Genomic DNA, 16,831 nt, shown 5'->3' with positions numbered 1-16,831 from the left:
AGCTGACTGTCCAGGAGCTTTGAATGTCCCATAGTGTCCTGAAGCCGGGACCACTTTTCTGACCAGTCCAGTGGGAAGCTCTGGGACAGGCCCGGCATGACAGTAGATTCAAGCCCCTGGTGATTACTCAGTGTGCCTGGACTGAGCACCTCTGCACAGGTGGCTGATTTAATGTCAGGTGTCGCTCTGCTGGAGGCTTTTTCCTCCCTCTCCCTTCAATCGCTGTCCAGTAGTGGTCCCTTCGGGAAGGTTTTAGTCAGTAGGTAGTCTCTGACCTGCAGCAGCTTGGAACCGATGACACCAGTTGAAAGAGCCCCCTCCTGCTTCCTGGCAGTGGGAGGGCTAGTCCCGCTGGGTATCAGCAGGGGAATGGGTATCAGCAGGGGAACCAGCACCCTCCAGTGGGCCACACTGGGGTCACAATGAGGTCACGGTGGCCTGCTGCTCCAGGTCCACCTGGTGAGTGTGGTGTGGGTGTGAAATAAGAAACTCTGCCAGCTCTTTCATTACAAAAGTAATGCATGTTCATTTCTAATAGTGTAGGAAATGCAAGAATAATAAATATCATAATTTTATGCTATTGTTCACATGTTAGTGTACTTCCTTCTGGACTTTTTTTTTTAAGCATTTCTTTTTTCAGGGTTGCAGTTACTGTAGATGCAACTTTACATCACTGCTTTTTTGTCCCACAGCATTATGACAGAAGCGTTCTCTCATTTCTCCACAATCTGTAAACTTTTCCACATCTAGACTCAGCATTCTGCTGAGTGAAGGCTCCTCAGTCTTTTGCACCTGATGTTGGACAGTCAGTCATTCACCTGACAGCGTGGTCAGTTTCAGTGCCGGTCCCGCCACCTGGGCTGTTAGCGTGGGCAGCCTAGAGCCCCCATTGCGAGGTTGCATTGTGGCATCGCCTGTGGGCAAAGTAGGCAGGGTCTTTATCTGGAGAGGAGCTGATGGCCAGATCAAGACCTACACATCCCCCCAAACCCCATCCGAACAGCTCTGATCACAGGTCTGACTGGTGTCCCACAGAAACAACACACTCAGCGTGCAGATGACAGAACAACAGTATTGTGCAAACATCCTTCATAGCTGCAGGACATTTTTAAAGCACATTTTTCAAAATGTTACTTGTTCATTTGCTCATTATGTAAGTGCTGTGTGCCAGGGCTGGCACTGAGTGGTGAAGGGGCTCTCCGTTAGCTTTTGAGCTCCCAGGGCCTTGCCCTCGATGGGCTTCCCATTCAGGAGAGGCAGGCACGTGGACATCGCACCAAGTTCAGTGCCTGGGAGGGGCTTCTGTGACGGCTGAGCGGCTCCAGGCCTGTGCCTGTGAGACAGGGCATGTATGGGCCTCAGAGGACAGTGCCATGCCCATGGAGGGTGCTGTCAGCTGACTCCTTCCTGCCAGTTTCCAGGAGAAATAATGCAAGTTGTAGCCCAATTTGCCTTTTACTTTTCTGGGTGCATTTTCCAGGTTGCTTCACAGTTACACTTCTTTTTAAAGGTTAAACCTGAGGTAGGTTACTAACTTCTGCAAGTTTAAGTGTTTTAATCTGTACAGTGGGGTTCAGGATGGTACTCTCCTGGGCAACGGTCTAGGTCACATATGCTGACATGCACACTGCCTTGTGGGAAGAGAGGGCTCCAGACCAGACCTGTCGTCACTGCTGATTGGAGCCTGCTTTTAGGTTCTTGGTGGGTCGTGTGAATGATGTTGTGGTAAATATCCTTGGGTGGAAAGCTTACTTTTCTAAGGATTCTTTAGATTGTCTCTTCAGTGTAGAATTCCCAGAAGTGAATTCAGATGAATAGGGAAAGTGTATGAGCATCATTCTGTCGCTTAAAACTTCGAAGATGATTTTTCCCAGATTGTGCCCATTTGTTGGCCCCTCAGCCATGGATGCCAGTACTCAGACGAGAGCCCCTGAGCTCAAAATGGGTGCCGTGATTTTTTCAAAGGATTATTATTAATTTGATGGGAATTACTACCAGACACTTATTTTAAAAGTGAGTTTTCTGTTTATAAGTATTACTCTAAGACAGTGATTTTCAGCCTACTTCATCTCATGGCACACATTAACTAATGACTAAAATTCTGCAGCACACCAAAAAATACATTTTTTGCCGATCTGACCAAAAACAGGTATAATTTTGATTCATTCACATGTGACAGCTATTGTTGAGTTGGCTGTTGCCATTTTTTTTATTTGACAGTCTGAGAAAGAGGCCATTGTCCCTGACTCAATAGTCAAGTATTGCAAGAGTTAAAAGTTCTTGAGACACACCTGCTCACTGCTCTAGGAGATTGCTGTAGGCATTTAACTTCCTTAAGTTTTGATTGAATTAAAAAGAGATATATTCTGTCTTTGTTGAAATTCATGCCTCACCCTGTGGCTCCTCACAGCTTTGGGTGCCAGTGTTCAGAGCCCCACCTCCTGTCTCCTTCCCTGCTCCTGACTCCGCCCACCAAGAAGTATGGGGACCCCTGGGAAACAGTGATGAAGAAGAGTTGCTCAATGTTTTGGACAAGCTCTCTCTTCCCCACCATACAGGCTGGTGATCTTGTAATAGAGAAGGCTTAATCTGTAGCTCAGGGAGAACAGCAGAAACTTGTTCTTTTATTTCAGAGGTGGGATGGGCTTGGAGTCATGCAGACAAATGAAAAGGCTGCCCTTTTGTCTCTGCTCCACCTTCCCCTGGTTCAGTCTTAAGCCCCACTCCTTCCTGGAACCTGGCCCTTGTTCTGGCACTGCCTCCTTCTTCCCTGGGTTTCAGCTTCTATGTCTGTAAACTGAGGTGGCGACAACAGTGCAGTGATGAGAATGTGAGGTGTGCCATTGGAAGTCACAGCCATTGTTTTCACTGGAAACAAAACTTGAAAATGAACTGGCACTGCCTGATCTCTGCTCAGTGCCTGGAGCAAGGCTGCATGGCTTGTGCCAGGCCAGGCTTTGAACAGGCGCACAGTGTGGAAGGCACAAGTACCGATGGGCGGGGTGCAGACCAGGCCCTGAGGGGCCCACCTGGCAGGTGCCCACTGTGTGCTTGCAGAGCACCTGGTCCGCTCCTGGTGCCCAGGGGTGGGGTGGGGGTGTCTGGGGTGAACAAAGCCCGAAGAGCCCCTGCCCTGTGGTGTGTTCTGATGGCACGGTTGGGGAGGTCTCGAAAAAGGAGGCAGCACTGGGGCTAACCCTCACAGATGAGGACAGGTCTCGGTCTGCCATTCGAAGACTGGAGGGGGAGTGGACAATCCGAAGGCTGGGAAGAGTGGGAGCGTTCTAGGAATGAAGTAGTCTGGGGAGATGAGTGCCCAAGGGCAGCGTGGCCCAGCCAAGTGATCCTCCCTGGGGAATGAAGAATCAGGAGGGTGTGGAGTGTTGGACCCTCCTGAGTGATGAGGACATGCCCATGCCATGGGAGGAGGGCACTGAGATGTGCCCAGGGAAGGGCATTGACCTGGCAGCTGCCCAGGGTGCTGCTGCAGCACACCACACCTGGAGGCTTAAACAGCAATGGTTGTGTCACCCTTCTGGAGGCCAGGAGTGCAGTATTGGTGTCTGCAGGGCCACCCTCTCTCTGAAACCTGTAAGGGAGAAGCCTTCCTTGCTGCCTGTTTGGTGATGGCCATCAGTCGTTGGTGTTCCTTGGGCCAACAGCTGCTGCGTTGCCATCCCAGCCCCGCCCATCATCACATGCATTCTTCCTGGCGTGTCTTTACCTGTATCTCCTCTTCTCTTTTGAGGACACCAGTCATAGTGGACTAGGGGCCCAACCTGCTTCAGTATGACCTCATCTTAGCAAGTTACAACACCTCTGTTTCCAAATATGGTCACATTCTGAGGTCCTGGGGGTCAGGACTTCAACATTTCGTTTTGGGGGGACAATTCTATCACAGACCCTGGTCAGAACAAAGCACTCCTAGTGCTGACCATACACCTCACAGCAGCATCACATGCTGCACTCTGCTCGTGAAGGGTAAGGTCGGGCTGCAGGCCATTGTGGGCCAGGCCTTGGGCTGGATGGCCCAGGAGTGTTTCCAGGTATCATAGAACCTCAGCTGATGCAGAACCCAGCCACTCCTCACCTCCTTCGAAGCTACACTCCTGGCTCAAGTTTCCCCCATTGCTCCCTGGACCCGTTAGATTGTATCACCGCTCTCCTTAGACCTTCCCAAAGGCCCTCTGAGGGCCCCTGGAATGGCTATGGCTCTTCCAGCTGACCCCTTGGCACTCTCTGCCTATTCCAGCCTCAGAACCCTTTACCCTTTGAGCGACACTCCCTCCCGCTCTGGAAGGGGAGCGCTGGGCACCGTGCATGTGGGTGTAAAGGACGGGGAGGGGGGGTGCGTGGGGGAGGGCCGGCCCAGCTCAGAGCCCTGTTGGGAGGCTAGGAGCAAGAGTGGCACTTGGCTCTAAGACTTGGCTTTGTGTTCTCCTGCTGCCTATGAGTCATTCAACCTCTCCGGGCCTCAGTACCCTCCTCTGTGCAAAGGGTTGATGATGAAGAATAAAATCTTCAGGGTCAGACTCTCACTGGTTAGGCGACCTTGGGCAATTCACCTCATTTCTCATCCCTCGGCCACGGTCCATAAGTTAGAGGGGCAGTACCCCCTTGTAACTGAGGGTCTTTTGAGATGCTAGTAAGTATTGTGCAAGTGTCGTGTGCCAGTGCTGGACTGAGTGCTTTTCACATTTTAACTCATTCAGTCCTCACAGCCACCTGCGGAGGTGGGTACTCTGTCTCCATTCTGCAGGAGAGCAACCTAAGACACCAGGAGTTCCTACCTCGGTCTAGCTCAGGTGTTGAAAGGTGGCAGAGCCCAGGTCTGAGCCCAGGTGTTCAGACTTGCCCTCCATGCTGGGCTGCCTGCCTCTCTCAGGTCAGAAACCCTCAGCCTGGGCCAGGCCAAGGCAAGACACACCCACACAAAGCAGCGCACAGCAAGGGATGGAGGTGGTTCCCTGCGGCAGTGCCGAGTGTAGCACGCGCATACACACACACACACACACACACACACACACACGGAGTGTGCATTAAGGGGGTTTTCTGGGTGAGATCACAAGAAAATGCCAACAGCTGTGTGTCCTCTGGGGAGAGGGGCAGCTCTCACTTCCTTTCTCGCTGACACATTGAAAAGAAGTCATAGGCATCCTGCCCTTGTCCCGTCAACACTTCAGACCGCACCTCTTCCTGAGGAGTGAGTGACACAGCCAGTGCCACGCCTAACCAGTCACTACAGTCTCATCTAACAGCCAGCGCATAGGCAGTTTTGCCAGTTGTCCTGAAAGTATCTTCCAGCTACCCTGCCTAAACCTAGCTGCCGCCCCACCCCTGCCCAGGCCTGCATGTTGCATCTGGTGGTCCTGTCCCTTTAGTCTTATTGCAACGAGTTCTTCTTGTCCCATGACCCTAATATACAAGAGACCCAGCCAGTGGCCCTACAATGTCCCTTGGCCTGGGGTTGTCCATGCACTGCCTCGTGTGGGGATTGGCTCAGTCCTCGCATTGTACATCTACACAGTGGGAAACAGATCCAGAGCCTGGACTGGATCTTCCATTTCATAAATGAGCAGCAGGCAAGAGCACAGAGAGGTTAGGCCGTTTGTGTGTGGGCTCCCAACCGGTGGTCAGTGCTGGTGGAACTAGAACCCTGGCGTCCCAGCCAGCTGACGGGCACAGGGCTGTAAGCAGTGCTTGAACACTTCTTGGGCCCCTGAGGCCTGGCAACCTTGCATTCTTGCTGCAGTGTCATGTGCCTGTATGTCCAGCATCAGCTGGGGACACATGGAGAGGAGGCCCTCAACCTGCACGGGGCCCAGATACCAGAGAACTTTCCCCTGAGTCATGCTGGTCACCTCAGAGAGCCCTTCAACAGTGAAGTCCTGTCCCACAGTGTCTGCTCCCACTAATCAGCATATGTGATTGTAGAAGCAGCTCAAGTACCTTCTAGGAAAATTGCAAAACCTAGCTGGTGAGAAGAGGCAATTTCCTGTTTTTCTATTACCTTGATTGCTTTGCTTTCTTTTTTCAAAATTGTTCTCATTGTTTTGGGAGGTGTTTAGGAAGTGGCCCTGGGCCCAAGGTGCTGCAGGCCTGCAGGCTCAGCCCAGGCCATCCCTGGGGCAGGAGGAGAGGCGTGGGGGCTGGAGGCCTTGGTCTGTCTGCATGAGAGCTCTTCCTCTCAGGCTGGATTTTGAGGCAGATATTGGGCTTCTTCAGGCTCTCTGTTCAACCCTTCCCCTCAGGCTTTCTCAGGCAAGGTGAGCAGGCTGAGAAGGATAAAAATGAGGCCTATGTATGTTTATAATTCTCAGCCAGAGCAAGTGAAGCCTATGAGCTCCTCCCACTGGGATCTTGGTGGTAGGAGGATGATGATGATGCACTTGATGCCCCTTTAGTGATGAGCTTACACTAACAGCTTCTGCTCTTCCCTCCTGAGGGGCTGGGGAAGTGAGCAGCCAGCTGACCCAAGACTAGAGAGCCTCTCAGCATTTGCTTTTCCAGAGGTCCCTGGGAGTCATGAACCTTCAGATCCTCAGAGAAGGGTCAGGGCCATGCTCAGGTGGCCAGAGGGTTCATTCAGGCCCATCTCACAACCACATCTGTGTTCACTGTCATGTGCATGGGCACAAGAGGCCCTTTGTGGGCCTGAAATGCTGTCACTAATGCAAAAACATCTCTGTTGGAATTCTGCCTCACAGCTGAGACCTCCGTGTGCAGCTCGCTGATAGTCAGAGCTGGTGGCTGTGAATTCTGCCATGTGCAGAACTGAGAGCCATTCCTCCGTTTACTAAAACCACAGAGTTTAGGGGAATCCCCTTTGTCTTTAATTTCCACATTGATGTGGTAAGCTGTTTCCGTATGTGCCAGCTGTGCATTGTTCTAACAGCGTCGGTTATGGTAGATATAAACATGTACATTTGCATTTGAAGCTAGCCTGGCCTTGCAGATGTGCTGAAAGGCTTGGAGGATGAGGGAGGCCTTGTTTTTCCAGGAGGTCGCTGCTCAGAGCCCTGCCGCATTCACCCTGGGCTACTGAGCCAGGCCTGCAGCGTGCAGCCAGCACAGCCTTCCCTGCCAGGCTGGGGTCAGTGCTCAGAGCGCTTTTGGGGATGTGGCGTAGGGTGGGATGGTGTCTCCTTTGCTCACTGGTGAGTTCCACTTGGTAGTAAACAAACGATGCCCGATGTGCTGTGTTTGTTACAAACTGGGTGTTTTTGTGAAGCAAGCCTCAGAGTATCAGGAAAGAGGCTGGGGACGGGCAGTCCGAATGGTCAGTGATCACACAGGAGAGTGGCATGCAATTGAAGAGAGTCCCTCAGAACCGTTTCCCACAACTGTCCCTAGAACCATTCTGAACAATCCCCCCAAGTATCCCCTGAATTGTCTGGCTTCCCTAATTTCCACTGGTCAGGATGGTGCTTCCAGAGCATGAGGAAGCCCAGACCCAAGCACTGTGATGGGCGTAAGTGATGTCTCAGAACAAAACCAGCAGGATGGCTGCCTTCGTGTTGGTACAGTTTTAAGAAATCAAGTCATTAAGAAGGATTTGAGGACATTTTGATATCACCTAGCTTTATTTCTAAAGAAATGCTTTGTAAAATATTGTGGTGATACACTAGTCTGGGATGCTATTTGATTTATTTAAAAGAATTTTTTTATAATAGCAGCTTTTTTGGGGGGCTCTTTCATGTAGTATAGACTAAACATGAGGCAATTGGTTGGTGACTTTTTAAAATTTATTTTTTGATGGTTCTTTGGTTGGCAATATGTCATAGCAAACACACGGTGCCTCATAGCACTGAATTGGTCTGAATGAAATCTTGTGCTTGATGTTTTATGTGTTTTTTAATCGTGTGACAGAGCAGTGCCACTAAGGTCTCCTGCCCTGCACTGCCCCAGCCCCCTGCCCAGAGCAGCCCCTCAGCCTCGCCTGGCTCTCCTGTGGATCGCCCCCATGGCCCTTCCTGGATCCAGCCCTCCCCTCCTGAATTATCCAGAGCCCAGCCACCCGGAAACCTCCTCTGTCAGGATTCATTCCCCACCTTCTCCTTCTCCCAGAGAGGCAGATCTTAAGAAGCAAGCTAAGATTGAAGATTTAGGCAGAAGCACGATTTAGGCAAGTCTTGATGGTTGGGTTTGCTAGAATGGACATAATGAAAGAAGTTCACAAACTAATTCACAATTAGAGTATTTTCCAATAATTCCTCATCAGCCGTGAAATTGAATTCCCCATCTGTCTGTCCATTCATCTATTTGTGTATGCATGCATCTGTCTAACCATTCCGCGGGTGTTTGCCACTGTGCTGTCCAGCTTTGTGAGTGGGTGTCATAGTGGGAAGACAGGCCTGGGCCTTCCCAAGCAATGAACCTTCTGCCATGACCCACCAGAGTGCAGAGTGAAGGCAACTACAGTGAGAGAGAGAGTGCTGGCCCAGCCCAAGGGAAGGTTGTCCCAGAGGCCCGGGAGGGGGAGCTGAGCTCTGAGACCTGAGGAGGAGCAGGTGGGCTAAGGGAACAGCATGCACAAAGGCCCAGAGGGAGACTGAAGGCGGAACACCTATGACAATGGTTCCAGACCTCTTTCAGGTGGCAGACCTGGTAAAAATTTCTAGGAGATGGGCACCCACTTAGACACGTGCTCCCAAAGCTTCATCCCTCATCTCAGGAGGCACCTAGACTCTCTGATGCACAGACACGCCCACAGCCGGTGTGCCAGCATTTCTCACACAGGGAGGCCCAGCCTGGTTGACCACGGGTTGTGTTGTCACTGCTTTCCTTAGGGTTTATTACAGAGCTAGAAGTACACATCTCATCCCTTCCTTATTAGCTGTCTTTCCAGGAGCTGCTTACACGTGCTTAAATGAGCATATTTTTTTTTTCAAGTCAGTCTACAGTTTTGCTTATAAAAAAAGGTTTCAGGGTTATTGCACAATGTTTGGTCTTTGTTTTCCATGATCCTTACTGCCATGAGATACAAAATGAGATTCTTAAATGCTGGGGGAGTGTTATGTGGAGTTCTCAGACCAGAGACGCCCTGCACTTGTTTGACTATGCTCTCTGATGCAGCTTTTCAAGAACCATACTCCCAATCTTTTAACAAATGAGCTCCTCTCTTCGAAGCAGTGCAGCTCTGCAGTGAAGGCTGAGGCTCAAACCCTGGGGAAGCTGGCCGCTGGGTGTGTGCCTGAAGGCATCTTTCCTTGGTGACACCTCGTGGCAGTTGTGAAACCACATTTGACATTACTTGGTTTAAACCTTGAAATGTTCCCACACCTTTTAATCCCCATATTATGGAGGTATTGCCAGACCTCGTGGCTGTGAGATGGGGAGGGTCTCTGACTTGCCTAGGTGACGACAGAGTACCAACCTGTCCTTTGCCTTCCCCACAGCCACATCCCCCCGGGTGTCCTCTGAGCTGGAACAGGCCCGGCCCCAGACGAGTGGAGAAGAGGAGCTACAGTTGCAGCTGGCGCTGGCCATGAGCAGAGAAGTTGCTGAGCAGGTTGTGCCCTGGCCCTTGAGTGATGCCCTGTGTTGGGGGGGCCTGGGGCACTGTGCTCCACATTTTGGATGTGCTGCCTGAGATACGTCTTGTCTGTCACCTACTTCCCCCAGTTGGGGAGAGATCCTACGCAAAGTTATATTTAGGAAAGGTTTTTAGGAAGTCGTTGCCAAGAAAGGGACAAGCCAGTCAAAAGTGCTTCCCAGAAACACTTTCACAGACATGGCCCAGCCTGACAGAACCTCCCTGAATGAGCTGAGAGCCCACGGACTCCTGGAGGCCTGGTGTGTGGGCTCACAATCAGGTTAGCCCGGCAGACTGGTGAGGTGGGTCAGCGGCTTCTGGCCCCTGGAAAAGAAAGGCAGGGAAACAAGGCTTGGAGGGAAATGCTCGAAGAAATAGGAGTGTTTGTATTTGGATGATGGAAGTATGTGGAATTTTAATTTCTCTAGTTCCCACTTTTCTTTAATAAAGATGCATTTGTTTAAAATGGAGAAAGAGACCAAAGAGTGACTGAAATGACCTTTCAGAATTGTCAGCCCTTCAGCTGCAGTTACTGGGGTGTCCACTGGCCTTTCGTTAAAAAGGCCAGGTGGAGTCAGGGCCTGTAGGCGGTGGGGGGCGCAGGTGGGGGGCTTCTCACCTGGAAGTGGTGTTTACAGACCAGGTACTGCAGATAGTTAGAAGCACACATGGGCCTGCCCATTAATTAATAATGTATTTATGATTTATTGTAGTTATATTTACTTATAACTTAATTACTATTTAAAAGCAAGTACAACCCAGTCTTTTGCATATGGTGGCTATAATCATTTTTGTTAGAAATCATAGGAAATATACAGTCATTTTCTGGAAGTATACACAGGGGGAGGTGGGATGATATGTAATTTTCATAATCTTTTAAATTTCTTTCTGGATTATCAGATCTTTTAATTTCATATGGAGACATATTGCTCTTATAATTGGAATTATAAAGCCATTTTCATTTTGAGAAAAATAAAGGTTGAATAAGTATTCCCTTTCCCCACTTTGGTGGTGCCTATACCCCAGGTGGGACCCTGAAGCTGGTAGAAGCCACCCAAGGGCTGTGTGGGATGCGAGCAGGGAGTCACCTAAGAGTCACTGTGTCTTATAGGTTGCTTCTGAACCCTCTTTTGAAGTGAAACACAATACCATCTTGCCTTTCCTGGTTCTGGCCAGGGTTGCTTTGTTCTGTACAGTGATGTCAGTGTGGTTACCGCCAACCTTACGGTCATTGTTACCCACAGGAAGAGCGCCTCAGGCGGGGTGATGATCTCAGGCTGCAGATGGCTCTCGAAGAAAGCCGGAGAGACACAGTTAAAGTTCCAAAAAAGAAAGAGGTGAGTGCTTCCCTGGGAAGGTAAGTGTTTCAAAACTGTCCCCAAACCCACCCCTCAGTGTGCAAGTGACACTCAGGGAGCTCTCAGAGGAGCCTGTGTCTGTTCACTCAGTGAACAGCCCTGAAGCCTGTGATGAGTGTCAGTGAGGTGAGGGCTCCTGGCCTCCTTAGGCCACCCCAAGAGAAGTGGGCGTGGGCAGGGGCTGAGCGGCCCAGATTCGCACTTTCTGCTGACCTGTCTTTCCGTCCCTCCCTGGGAAATGGCAGGTAGGGGAACACCTCCCACCCCTCATTCCCCCCCCACCCCCCCACCCCTCATTCCCCCCCCCACCCCCCCACCCCCACACACACAGTGGGGCGGCTCTTAGTTACAGAAGCTAAGCGTCAGGTATTCTGGAACCATTTCTTGGCACAGGGTCAGCCCTCACCAGTGTTGGTCTTCCTTACCATTGTCATTTGTATGCCAGACTTCCTCCTTCGAACCTCAAGGTGACCGGGACATGGCTCTGCTCCAGACAGGCTTGCCATCCAGTCAGGATTCAGGCCCCTCACACCATGTGGCCCCCGGAGTGTCCCTGACCTCAGTCTTGGGAGAGGGAGAGAGACAGTCCCCCGGAGCGGGAGCCCTGGGGAACGGCTGGCTGCTGGGGGAGCAGCAGGCTGCGCATTCTGGAGGGAGGGGGCCCTGGGCCAAGTGTTGTCCTGCAGGAAAGCCGGGAGGGCTGTTAGCAAGTGAGTGCCTCAGTGGCTGTGGGGTGTTGTGGGGCAGAGGGGCATGGACGGAGCAGCAGATGGGAATGCTTTGTCTCCGTGGTCCTCTCAGCCCATTCCCAGGGGCCTCTAGTCTAGTAAGCATGGGGAATATTGGTGGCTGTCACATGTTACTGCAGCAGAGTAAAACCTGTCCCCTTCTTTTTGTCTCCAAAGCCTGGCTCCTACCCACAGCAGACCACTCTGTTGGATTTAATGGACGCCCTCCCTAGTTCAGGCCCTGCCACCCAGAAAGCAGAGCCCTGGGGCCCATCGACCTTGGCTAACCAGACCAGTCCCTGGGGTGGGCCAGCGGCTCCCGCCAGCACTTCGAGCCCCTGGCCATCATTCGGTAAGGACCCCTCATTTGTCTCTCATGCCTGCTTGTTGAATGGGTGAGGGAGGGCAGGGTAGAGCTTCTCTCTCTCCTTCACCTGGCAAGGGTGGAGCGGGTAGTGAATGTGGCTGATGGTGGTTGGGGTCCAGGTTTCTACGGTCCCCAACTGTGATGTCCCCCAGGCTGCCCTCCTCCAGAGAAAAAGAGCAGCCTTCCTTCCCATTCTGTTTTGGATGGTTTTCTGCTTTGGCAGAGGGAAAGCTGGCTTCTTCTCTGCTTCCCATGAGCATCAGAAATGGCTTGTCCCACCTCTGGGACATGTCAATGCTCTCAGTCTCAGAGTTGTACCCAGCACCCAGGTGAAGAAACTGTAACTTGCTGTGGAACATGTAACTCAAGTTGCTATAATTAGCTGGAAGCTATGATGTACTTAACATGACTGCTAATGAAGGGGGGATATGTTTACTCTAATTCTTTTTATTTGTCATTGAAGCAATAGTCAATCTACTAGGCTAAGTGGATACTTTATAGTTCTGTTTAATGCCATATGCAACCAAGTTTGTAATAAGAGATTTGGACTGTGAGTGGATCATGACTGGTTTAATCTGGGTGGAGATCTTGGGTGCATGGGTTCCCTGATTGCCGCAAACAGGGCTTGACCTGCCATGCAGCCTACACTCTGGGAGTCCCCTCTGGGTGCTCTGAGTCCTGCTGGACCTGGGAGATCTGTGGGCTTTCTGTCTAGAAACTTTGAATTGTATATTTTGTGGCTACTTGCCCATATCTGTTGGGGTCTCTGTTTTCCCAACTGGAACCATCTTTTATATTCAGCTGGGTCCCCTGCATGTTGGCCGAAGTGTGCCAAACACCAGGCTCTGTCCTGGCCTGCAGGCACCCGACACAAACAAGTAAGGGTCCAGCCCACAGGGTTCTGGGCGGGTGCAGACAAGGTGGGGACAGCAGCATGGCAGCAGCGTGTGCGGGCTGGGCCTCGGTGGCAGGCTTTGAGAGCATCCTGGAACCAGCCTGTCTCAGGAGGGGGGTGCTTATATCTATAATAGGGGAGCAGGGGGCTGGGAGGCAGGCATCTTGGAAGAATCTACGAGGAAGGGTGCGAGCAGCTGGGGGCCAGGACAAGGCAAGTGTGCTCCCAGCAGAAGGCTTGGTTTGTGAGAGGCATGAGGGCATGTGTGGCATGAGGTGTGCAGTGGATGCGGGTGTGGGGCCTCCCTGGTGTAAAGTGGGCATCAGGGGGTTGGGGTGGCAGTGTGGGGGTGGGAGCCAGAAAGCAGGAATGGGTGACTTCCTGGTCACTCAGGGCCTGGCCACTTTGCCAAGTGCTTGGACATTTCCAGAGGACAGTGTTGGCTCCAGATGTCCTTGGGTGATGTTGTTGGCCTTGGGGACTCAGACAGAGCCCCTCACTTCTTTGGCAGGAGTCCTCTGGTCCTTGGGGCAAACCGCAGGCCCAAAGGTCTGTAGTCCTCCCTCACCAAAGGCTGACTCCGAGGCTGCCAGGAGTGTGATCCACAGTCCACAGCTGTATGCTGCACCCCCAGGGAGCCTTGTGGGGTGGAAAGTCTTGCTGAGCACGTGTGTGAGCAGTGACAGTAGGGCCACTGGACATGCCCACTGGGTGCTGCCTGTGGGGACAGCAGGCCCTTCCAGACAGTGGTGTTGATTTTATTTTTAAGTTGAAAATAGTTCTGTAAAGGGATGGCCCCCTTATGTTATGGATAAGGGTGTCATTCAGGAAAGACTATCAATCCCTTTTAAAATTGTAATTGCTCATTAAACTAATGGGCCGTTTTTTAGTGCCCAGAAAAGAACAGGGCCACTCAGGGAGGAGCCGGTGAGATTGAGAAGATTGCACATTGCTGAATCGGGGGTCGATTCTGGGGAGGGTCTTTGGTGGCTGAGGGGGTGGGAGGGAGACATACTTTACCTTTCTGCTCTTTTTTTTAAAAATTGTTTATGTTACTGGTTGGGAGAGGTAAACGTTTGCCCAGCCCTTCCTAAGGTTGGTGGACAGGTCTGTGTCCTATGTATGGGCTGAGCTGGGACTGGAGCCTCACAGCGAGCCAGGCAGTCTCCCACCAGTGGTGGGGCAGGGCTGCTGCAGTGGCGGGCGGTGGATGGTGGACGGGACTCACACACCTGAGGCAGCTCAGACCAGGCTCCAGCCAGGTGCCAGGGAGCAGCTGGGGAAAGGCATCTGGCGCTCAGAGGCAGACAAGCATTCTGTGCGAGGCCACGCACATGGGCTTACTCTTCCAGTTTTGTAAAATCAAGATAAGCCTCATGCAGCACGATGTTCATCATTTTAACCATTAGCCATTCACAATGTCATGCAGTCATCAGGACCTATTCCAGGACGTTTCTACTATGGTGACACCCTGTTCCTTTCTGCTCACTCCCTGCTGCCCCTTCCCCAGCCCCGTAGTTGCCGTCTGCTCTCTGTCTCTGGGTTTGCCTGTTCTGGGCATGTCACATACGTGATGAAATCACACAACATGTGGCCTTTGGGACTTGTATTTTTCACTTAGCGTGTTTTCACAGTTCATTTACATACCAGTGTGTATCCGTACTGCATTCCTCTTGTGGCCGAGGAGCATTCCATTGTATAACACTACATTTTGTTTAACCATCTAGCAGTTGGTGGATATTTGGGTTATTTCTACTTGGGGGCTGTTACAAATCCACTTTTTAAAAGAGAAAGTTGAAACCTGAATTTTTGAAATTATTGATTTTTAAATATTGACAATGATTTTAAAAAATTAAGGACATGTTTGGGATTAATCAAAATACATCTGTAGGCAGCCACAGAAGAAGGTTCATGGATTATTGCCATGTCCCAGCCCAGGGCCCTCTCTGGATCTGATGCATTTAGCATTTTTACCAGGGACTTGAGAAACACGCCCCCAAAGCCAAGAAAGGCTGTTCATCTTCTGGGGTCACACGACAAGTTGGAGGCAGGCTCTGTGCTAGGCCCCTCAGCACTGGGCCCATGTCCTGCCCTGGCCGGCCTCGAGGGCTTCAGTGATGCATGTCCTGGGTCGTCACCTCCATCTCCAGCATGGGGAGGTAGGTGACTGGTGTTAAAATGTTAGCTTTTTAACTATTGTTTCTGGGCACTTACATTTTCATGTAGTTGGGGTCATAGTGCATATATAACTGTGTGTGCGTGGATAGGTGGATAGGTAGGTAGATGGGGGATTCCGCGTGCACTATAGGGTGAGCATTTCCAGGCATGGTCAGACACTTGGACAGCGGGCTCCAGCTCCAGCAGGTGGCCCAGGGCTGCACCACCCTCCCCCGCCGCTGCTGTTGTGTATGAGGTGGTTTTGCACTTGAGTGTGCTGCTTTCAACAGTGCTGCTCAAGTTTACCAGAGCCTGGTGGCAGTCCCCTTGCTTTTGTCTTCCAGACCCAGCTCCAGAGCCAGGTGTACATGTCAGGGTGACGGATTCCTCCCTGGTGAGATATGCTCATGTGTGTTTCAGGGCCGCATCACCACCCTGAAACACATTCATGAATTAGAAAGATTAGAGGTTCTCTTTTCAAATGCATTGGTGGCACCCTCTGGATGAAAGGAATGCTGTTCTGAAAGCCACTGTTCGTAGTGAGCCTGGTTGGTACCTTTGCTTCCAAAGCAGCACTGGGGGTGGCTTGGCCAGCCTGACTGGGAGGCAGTGCTGAGGGCCAAGAGGAGGGAAACTGGAGCCTGCTGGGTCAGCAGGCACTTCCTCTGCTGCTCAGACACACAAAGCAGCCCACCTGGAATGAGGGGGCTCACAGCCTGGTGACTAAGAAGGCCTTGGCTGGCTCAGTTCTCCTCTCTGCCCCCCTTTCACTGCCTGGGCCAGGACAGAGGCCGCCTTCCGCTCTGGCAGCAGCAGGTGGTGCTACGGGTTTCTTGGTGACTCCCGAGATGGCTTAGTTCTGTGACTTCCTCCCTGTGCACATGAATATTAATGTGAGAGGCTGGGATGAGCTGGGCTGGCCAGTGGGAGGCCACGGCTGTGTGCTCCCTATGAATGGGCCTTCAGAGAAGAAAGCCGGAAGCTGCTTGATCTTTCTGCCCTGGATTTCATCCTCCTTTCCTCTCATTCACTGGAGCTTTCAAAAGCATTTATTTATCAGTGTGTGGCACGATCCGGGCCCTACTGAGGATGTGGAGGGCAGAGCACAGAGGAGCCTCGCAGTGGATGTACTGTCCATTCATGGAGGAGGACAGAGAGATGTCAGTAGGTATTCTCAGGGACACACTTGCCCTGCCTCTGGTGCCCGCTGTCCGCAGGCTGGTGTATGCACCTGTAGGAAGGTGAGGGGAGCATTCTGTCCCCAGGTTAGGTTTTCAGGAAGGGTGGTGCCACAGTGTGTGGCCTCCTGTAACTCCTGCAGGCACATGGTAGAGCAGAAAGTCAGCATAGAGCTCTGTGCATATGAAGGTCCCCGACTGCCAGTTGCAGGACAGAAACCTGACAAAACTCCCTGAGGCCAAGCAACTGGATTGTCCATGGTCATCTGGCTGATGTGGGGTCAGCAGGGTTTGAACTGAACTCATCTTTCATTCACCTGCAAAGCTCTCTGAGCTGTGACCAAATCTGCCCTTGTGCACAGCATGGCAGGACAGGAGCAGGGTTCTTTTCAGGCCACAGCTTGTTGATTTCAACACTGCGCATCACAAAGGATGCTGATTTTTAAAGTTCTTGGCCATGCTGTTTTTTCTGTTGTTCCAGAGGGTTCTAAAGGGGAAGCTGGGCCTGTGGAAAATAACTGGAGGTATCAGAAGAGACTCTTGAACCATTTCAAGGTGGCTCTGCACTGCAGTGGGGCACTTGGGCAGAAGCCTTGCTGGAAGCCCAGGATGA

At 51.6% G+C, this 16,831-nt stretch overlaps 1 protein-coding gene across 3 annotated transcripts in view; it reads left to right on the top strand.

The window, feature by feature from the left end:
• EPN2 (epsin 2) overlaps positions 1 to 16,831 on the top strand; it is an 81,082-nt gene that overhangs the window by 49,674 nt on the left and 14,577 nt on the right. For all 3 annotated transcript variants that reach the window (XM_045824286.1, XM_045824285.1, XM_045824284.1), the window contains 3 exons: positions 9,399 to 9,511; positions 10,780 to 10,872; positions 11,799 to 11,973. In XM_045824286.1, coding sequence (XP_045680242.1) covers positions 9,488 to 9,511; positions 10,780 to 10,872; positions 11,799 to 11,973 — 292 coding nt within the window. In that variant the 5' untranslated portion in view covers positions 9,399 to 9,487. The remainder of the gene's footprint in view (positions 1 to 9,398; positions 9,512 to 10,779; positions 10,873 to 11,798; positions 11,974 to 16,831) is intronic.

The sequence above is a fragment of the Phyllostomus hastatus genome, unplaced genomic scaffold (assembly GCF_019186645.2).
Source record: "Phyllostomus hastatus isolate PE091 unplaced genomic scaffold, TTU_PhHast_1.1 phas_scaffold_55, whole genome shotgun sequence".
In the NCBI taxonomy this organism is placed as follows: Eukaryota; Metazoa; Chordata; class Mammalia; order Chiroptera; family Phyllostomidae; genus Phyllostomus; species Phyllostomus hastatus.
Note: the sequence above shows the minus strand (reverse complement) of the source record. Positions and strands in the feature narration are given on the sequence as shown.